Below are 8,183 nucleotides of genomic sequence, written 5' to 3'. Positions count from 1 at the left end.
AAGGTGGATATTTTAATCTGCTGCCTTGTCACAGGCTGCTGTCACCTCACTGCCTTGTGTCACCAGTGGTGCTATGAAATTGGGAGGGAGTGAACTGTCTGTCAGTGAATAGAAACTCACCGATCTGGCTTTTAGGCTTTTAGGACAAATGGTTCAGTCTTACAGAAGAAATGGCGACAAATAAAGTTCTGTCTCCATTTTTCAAAATTATTTCACAGATAGTGGAAATGGATTCGGCTATCACACATGGCAACAGCAGCCATCACATACACGGCAGATACTCATGTGACTTGGTCAATGTTGTCTAATAAGACATACTCTGCAGGCAAGGATGCCCTGAGGAATGGTATATTGGCAACAGCATGCAGACACTATGCCAACAGATGAATGGACACTGCACAGCAATCAACAGACCGAATGTCCCCCCACCCCCATCCACCAGTCAGGGGATTCTTCAATGGTCATGGACTATTAGCGTCTGATCTTCTAGTAAGCTTCATCCAAGGTCGCTTTTGATGTACACAACAACGCAGAATTGCTTAGCAGAAACAGATGCAAAGTTTTGTACGAGTGAAGACAGCCTCAACCGCGAGTTTGTGTTCATGCCACTCTTCATGTAACCGCACCATACTGTTCTGTATCTGTGAAATCTTCCTTACTGCTCTGTTCTGACACCATCACCTTGATAACTTGTTATGATCTATTTATCTTAATTAATTTTCACAGTTTTAGATTACTTGTTACTTCGGTTAGACCCTCGACATGCGACCTTTATACCTATCATGTTATTCCAGTCATTTCATTAGTCTTCAGCACCACCTAATTTTAAATTATTTTGAAGTTAACTTTCTGTTTTAATTAATCGGATTATAATTTATCCCTTCACTTGTTTTCAGCTGTTGACACTTTACTCACACCTACTGACACTTTTTTTTTATCACCTGCAGAGACTTATTCAGTCTGTCAACACTCCACTCACCTTTCGTACAATATTTTGATTACTCTGTGCCTGTGTACTTCTCTTCGCTTCAACTGATGAAGGAGCAGCGCTTAGAACGCTTGTGATTTCAAATAAGCCACTTGGACTGTAACCTGGTGTCGTGCATTTTATGACCTTGTCTACCTCAGTCCAACACTGGCACATCATGGCTCCACTCAATAAGAAACAGTGATCGTTGCAACAATCTCTCAAGTAACACAGAGCAGAGATATTGGGCCGGAGTCAAAGCAACAAACGGAACTGAATGCAAGACTGCAACAGGCATGGCCCTGAATGAAATTGCTGCTATGTATGAGAACAGAAAGTTTGTGGCGCCGTTCAGCTATATCCGGGGCTATTGGATTTTGAGACACCTGTGGCCAACGTGTTCCCTTAGTAACAGAGTCACTGAGGAGCAAATAGTTGGAGAGGGAATAAATAATCAAGAATCATAGACACATGTAATAGAGATTGAGGCCATTGTAACATTTTATTTGTGCCTGCTCACTGAAAGAGTGGAGTAATTAGTTCCATTCACATAGCATTTTTCCACATTCTGTAACTGTGCAGATATCATGCCATTATATGAACATTTTTAATACTTTTCTGAAAGTTAACACTGATTGTACTTCCATTGTCCTCCGAAATTGAGATTTATAGAGTATAATAAGATCCAAAGCATAAAACAAGCTGTTTTATTTTTCCCGCTCAATTCATTTTATTTTGTTTCTTGGACTATCGAAATTCCTACAAGTAAAAACAGTTTTGACAATAAGACATCAAACCATCTATCAGTTCAATAAAGGAACAATATGTCTGTCAAGTAAGTAGAGAGCAACCTGGCTCTCTCATTAACTGGAGATCCAACGTCTTTAATGTCAATTAGAGAGTGAACTGTTGCTCAGGTCAGTTGGTTACCTAGCTGTATCTCAGTTAGAGATCTTATTGTTTTTCAACTCAGATAGAAACAATCTGTCTATATTTACTAGGCTTTCTCTCTGGTCAGTAGAATGTGTTCGCAATATTGCAGTTCTCCATAATAAACACAGGCTTTGTGGTTACCGAACTGGCATCAGACCAATCTGGTGCAATGATCTGAGCTCATTCTATTTTATTTTCTTCAGGAGGTGACATCAAAAGAACGTCAGCCAATTCTTGCAGTTTTTTGTTGCTCAATGGTCTACCGGTTACCAAGGTACATAAAGGCCTCTCGAATCCCGGAGTGATGCAACTCTTCATTCCCACTCTGATATACGTGAACTTCATTGTCGGTAAGAAGTTTAATATTTTACTTCGGATTTACTTTCTTGGTGAATAAATTTGAAACAAAATCAAAGTATTCGCGTTAAACGTGGATTTGGCCTGTTTTTGGGATATACTTGAGATATTGTGAGCAGTTTCTTACAGAAGGAGTATTATGACACCGAACAGAATCAAAAAGCTTTTTCCAGCGATCAACCAGCATTGAAAATAACATCAACTCGGAATCCATGTTTGTGCCCCATTCTTTTTTTCTGCTGATGAGAAAACAAATGTGTTATCTGGTTTATATCTTTAAAATGATAAAAAGAATGACGAGGTAGACCTAGAGAGGATGTTTCCCTTAAGAAGGTTACAGATTTTTGTTCCCGAATAGATCAAATAAGGAATTCAGAAGAAACATCTTCAGCCAGAGTTTTCGTCAAATGTGGTTTCAGCAGCCCAAGGAGGAGTTAAGGAGAACTGCAAAGAGACGTTGAAACGTAATCTCGATATACCCATGAGAACGAAATGGATGGAAGGATTTGCTGTTAGTATGACAGGAAGTGGGGAATGCTTACACACACACAAATGGGCCTGGTGGCCAAAAGCAATTTTCTTTGTGCTCCAATTCGTACCTTTTTTTTTTTTTTTGTTTTCTGGATGGGTGACTGTGAACTCTCACCATCAATTCAATATTTAATCTATTTTTTTCAACCACACATTTCAGATCTGAGCAATGGAAACTCTTTACACTGTGGGATTCCTTGCTCACACAGGCAGAGGGAAAAGACGTCGCTTTAAAATGCATCTAAACTGCCAACGCTATTACTTATCATATCAATATCCAGGAAGACAGCCGGAGTTCATACTCCGGAGGAACACAAGTGACGGAGACGCATTTAAAGCATATTTCACTCAGACCAGGTTTTCTGACACAGTCCAGCAATCAGACAAGTTGTACCAATTGACTACCTCAGAGTTGCAGCTGTCTGATACCGCGATCTATTACTGTCCAATTTAGCCTCATAAAGATGTAAATGAGAGAGAGAAAATAAAAACCTTCTGCAATAACTGCTGCAAGTTTCTGTGTCACAGCTGCTGTCCGTTCGGACGTCTTTGTAACAGCAGGTCAGATACTTAGCTGTGCGTGCAAAGACCAAGCACAATCCAAAACAACAACATGTGAAATCGTTCACATCTTACACTGATTTTGATGATTGTATTAACTGTCTGAGGGAGGAAATGACTGCGTTTTTTGGGAATTTCTAAGAATTTCCGCAGCTGTTCTAGAAGCAGCCATACCATTTATCGTTGTTTTGAAATTAAATTCAGAGCAAAGTTGTAAATATGTTTTGCTTTGAAATATCAGTATTGAGCAGCTCGCCAGTTGAGTAATATCCGCATAATTAAAATAATCTGATTGAATACCGTTCAATGATAAGGGCACTTGCACACATCAAGAAGTAAAGATTCATGATCTAAAGGGGGGAAAGGGGATACTCAAAAGCAGGATAAGGGACTGGTGACCACGGAGGAATAGAAAAAAAAAACATTGAATTGGGATATTTGTGGTGTGTTCAGGGTACCAAAACAGATTATCAAATAGCCACACTGTACAGAAATTCGAAAGTGAAAACTGTATGATCATGTTTGCGACAAAATAATAGAAACACTTTGAGTAATCTGAAACCATTAAATACAACTCCATATAAAAGCAAACTCTTTGTTCTCCTTGTCCGGAGCATTCCATGATACTTTTCACCTGCTTCTCCATTTAACTCTTATGTAAATAAAGTAGTCAGCACAGTCCTGGAGAACCACAGGGCTCTTCTCTCCTTCGAGAGACTACTAGTGGTTTTTCACCTGGGGGTCACCATGCCTCAGGTTACGGGAGAAGTTGAGAAAGCCAGACCTTCATTGTGGCTTTAGCCGGTGTGGAATTTAACCAGTGGTTTTGGCATCAATCTTCATCATACATCATTCGTACAGCCAACAGAACTTTGTTTAGTGTGCCGTTGTGAACGGCTGAATAACCATGCCAGATAATTCGGGTAGAATTGCTGTCCTAATACATCTAATTTACAAAATGGAACACATTCTCTAATCACCCCTTTCAATTTGTATTCAGCATGTATGCTATCTTAAGGGATCAGAAGTCACTTTCCCCAATGTTGCATCTGTGGCTCCTGGTTTACCAACGATCTGGATTGATATGAATTCAGTACATTTTGGTAATATTCATAAAATCGAAGTTTGTCCTGAGTTTTCTCACTTTCCGACCGTTGCAACAATGTTTTAATACAAGGTTCATTTTGGTTTTTGTCTCTAAAGTGTTTCTCCGCCCGCAGTAGTGGACTGCAGTCAGACAGCCGCAGCTCACCAATGGTGAAATTCTCCTCAGTTTTCGAAATGTCCAGAAATGCAGAAAACCTAATGCCAACGCCATTTTGGCCTGAAAACATCGCCGTAGGTATGGATGTAGATAAGGAATGTAGGGGATTTACCGATGTCTTGACGATACAATTGTAAGCAATACTTGTCAGCTCTGGCAGAATAGCTGAGATTAATGGTCACCGAATCTCCTTCAAACTGTATCACAATAGTCTGCTCCTGTGAGACCGAGTCTGCACGCTTAACATCTACATAAAAACAGAAAGAAACGGATATTAAGGCTTGCATCCTCGTTTTATTCTAATCAATACGATCAAGGTCAGGGAATTTGTTGAAAATAGAGAGAAATGCAGTTAAAGTGAGTATCGATGAAAGGTGAGCATTTTTCAACTTGAGAACTTACCAGTTAAAACGGCTGCAGCAGTGAGGAATGAGTAACTAATAAGGGTTGACATGTGTGCAGAACTGATGGCAGAGTTGCACAGAGGGAGATGAAGCTGAATTGTTTCATCTCAGAGCTGATGTTGAGTCATATCCCGTCTCGCTGCCAATTGGATTATTTCTGACAGATTCGCAAATGTACCTCCAATCAACAGTTGCTTTGTTCTCCAGTCCACTACGTCAGATCTATTGTCAAAACAACATTGAAAACAAGAGCTGGAGAAGGTAATTTAGTCCACCGAACTTGCCGTTCCACTCAGTGAAGTTCGTATATTTCTCACAAGCTTTCCATTTTTTCCATAATTATTACCTTTAGCATCCATTGATCTATCAATATTGGTATGAAATGAACTTGACTGAACAACGAAGACTCTTTGGGGTAGTTAATAATAACGAAACTGCTATTTTCTTCAATTCGAGTAATCGAGTCATATAGCACGAAAACAGACCTTCGGTTCAACCAGTCTATGTCGATCGTAATCCGAAACTAAACTAATCCCACCTGCATGTGCTGGGCCGATATCCCTCTTAACCTTTTTTTTTAAGATCATGTATTTAACCAAATGTCTTTTAAACGTTGTTACTGTACCCGTATCGATCACTTCATCTGGCAATTCATTCCACACACGAAACCTCTGTGCAAAATAAAAGTGTCTATCATGTGTTTTCTTTCAATGCAGCTAATCTTTGATTTCAGTTACTTATGGGTAATGGTAAACTGTTATGGTACCACTACCAGAACTTTCTATGAAACGAGTTGCTCGCTGACCATGAATAAAACTCGCAGCTGCTTTAAGCAGGCAGTTTATGTTGAATGTCCTGCATTCTGCACCATCGAAAGAGTTCCAAAAGGTGATGTGCTCTTTGTACTGTGATTTTGATCATATTAACAATTCATAGTAAAAGTTACAGATCTGATACAGAGAAGGGAGGTGAGAATGTCTTTTCGGTTTTTGTACGGGCTGACTGGGTCTCTGTATCAGTGTGGAGCTCAGTGCACAGTGATAGATGGCTGAGTCAGACAGACGGGTTTCATTAATTCTCAAAGGGACCACTTTTTTGACTTTGTCCAAATTGGCAGAAAACCGGTTACGGAAATCTGGTGAGCTATCCCCCTCTTCATCCTTGTACCTCTTCAGTAAATATCTCGGAGCTTCCCCGGGATATTGGACGTACCAGAAGAGAGTAGCACCACCCGACGAGTTGTAACTACAGTTCAACATTACCGTTTGTTCTTCCTCAACCGATAATTGAGGTGGGCTCTGGGAAACTGAATCTTGACTACTCGTTCCTGTAACAAATACGGGAAAGTTGTTACAAGTATGTGAGTAAATGTAACCGAAAGAATACTTAGTGATGGTTTTAGTTCAGACTCACCATGCAGAAGAATCATGATTATCAGTAATGTTCTCAGGGAACACATGACATCAGTTTCCATCTGATCAAACTAAAAAAAAAAAAAAAAATTGGAACTTTGTTTTAACATTTTCTGATTAATCTGTTCAGAAATCTTATGACACACCTGTTGTACGGGACTTAAACCCAGGGCCTTCTGGCTATGAGGTATGGACAACACCAGAACACCAAATGACCCCGACAGTTTTAGTCTTATATGAAAGATTGAGCTCAGACCACGGACAGCCCTCAGTTATTGGGCAATTGAGGGACGTTCCACCGTGATGTGATTGGTTGATTTCTCACTTCTGATCTTACCAGTTAACCAATCACTGTCGGATTCAGGACTCGGTACGACGTCTCTCAGGTCAGTGACCTGAGGTCCCTGAGATTGGTGATGTCTTGAAACTTGTCCCAAAGTTTCAGATTCTCCAAGAAGTGGAAACATCTTCGCAAAATCTGCAGTGTCAAATCCGCTCAGGTTGTTTCGTGTTTCATGTCAGTCATTACACAATGTTGCTGTCGTTTTGCCACTGGGTGTGGAAATGTCTCAATTCTATCTTGGTTTGAATTAACCGCGAAATGGCACATTTCCAACACCGCAGGGATTAGTCAGAAGGAGAGAAAGCCCACTTGGACCATACTTGCGTTCAGTTTCATTCTCTGTACATTTTGTCCAGACTCAGCCTCAGTCGAGAGGAAATTTATCATGTAGCTGCTTCCTGCTGTATATTCCATGACATGACATTTTCGATGGAACAGGAGGCAAGTACGGTGGCTCAGTGATTAGCACTGCTGCCAGCGCCAGGAACCCGGGTTCGATTCCACCTTGGGCGACTGTCTGTGTGGAATGTGCACATTCTCCCCTTGTCTGCGTAGGTTTCCTCTGGGTGCTCCGGTTTCCTCCCACAATCCAAAGATGTGCTGCCTAGGTGGATTGGCGATGCTAAATTGCCCAATGTGTTCAGGGATGTGTAGTTTATGTGGGTTATGGGGGATTGGTCTGGGTGGGACGCTCTGAGGGTTGGACTTATTGGACCGAAGGTCCTGTTTCCATACTGTAGGGATTCTATGGAAATTCTATGGAACAGTACAGGAGAATGTATTCTGTTCTTAATTGGTGCATTTTTACTTTGGGAAAGGGTGGTTGTGGATGGAGATTTATTTCGTATCATTCCTCTGGTGCACCTGACGGCGTCTGATACGTAATTGTAATGGAACATTTTCTCAGTGCCTAGCCTGTTTTCTTTGTGTTCGATAATCAGTTGATGATTAATGTTTGTAAAAGTAACATTGCTGAGGAACACAAGCACAAGCAGCAAAATATGCACTACTCGTGATTTGCGGAATCCAGGCTGGAATTATGAATGTGAAATCTATCTGATCAGTGTAAATGAGTACATATTATGTCAGTAACATAGCCACCAGAGAACGGAGACAAGTGATCTCAGAATTTATACATAAAGCAAAACTTCATCTTTTAATTACATCAGTCGTGGTAACAACACAATCAATGCAATAACAGTGAGAATTATTTGATGGAAAAATAATCCAGCCAAAATCATTCCGCAATATTTGTGAAGAAACTTAAAGTCAATGTTTAAAAGACTGCATCGCACTGGATAGTACTGCAGCACATTTTCTGTGACGACAATTTACAGAACTGTCATTTTAACTGTGTCGCAGCTGACAGCTGGCATTACAGGATATATCTTTGTTAGTGAAACTTCACCTT

General features: G+C 40.5%; 1 gene segment (V, D, J or C); it reads right to left on the bottom strand.

The window, feature by feature from the left end:
* Positions 1-6,512, bottom strand: part of LOC109914948 — a 23,176-nt gene extending 16,664 nt beyond the window's left edge. The window contains 3 exon segments of the V gene segment in view: positions 4,726-4,860; positions 6,021-6,344; positions 6,431-6,512. Of these exon segments, the coding sequence occupies positions 4,726-4,860; positions 6,021-6,344; positions 6,431-6,491 (520 nt within the window).
* Positions 6,513-8,183: the final 1,671 nt, after the last annotated feature.

This window comes from Rhincodon typus, chromosome 42, assembly GCF_021869965.1.
Source record: "Rhincodon typus isolate 14 chromosome 42, sRhiTyp1.1, whole genome shotgun sequence".
NCBI classification, from domain to species: Eukaryota; Metazoa; Chordata; class Chondrichthyes; order Orectolobiformes; family Rhincodontidae; genus Rhincodon; species Rhincodon typus.
The sequence above is the reverse complement of the archived record's forward strand: the minus strand, read 5'-3'. Positions and strand labels throughout refer to the sequence as shown.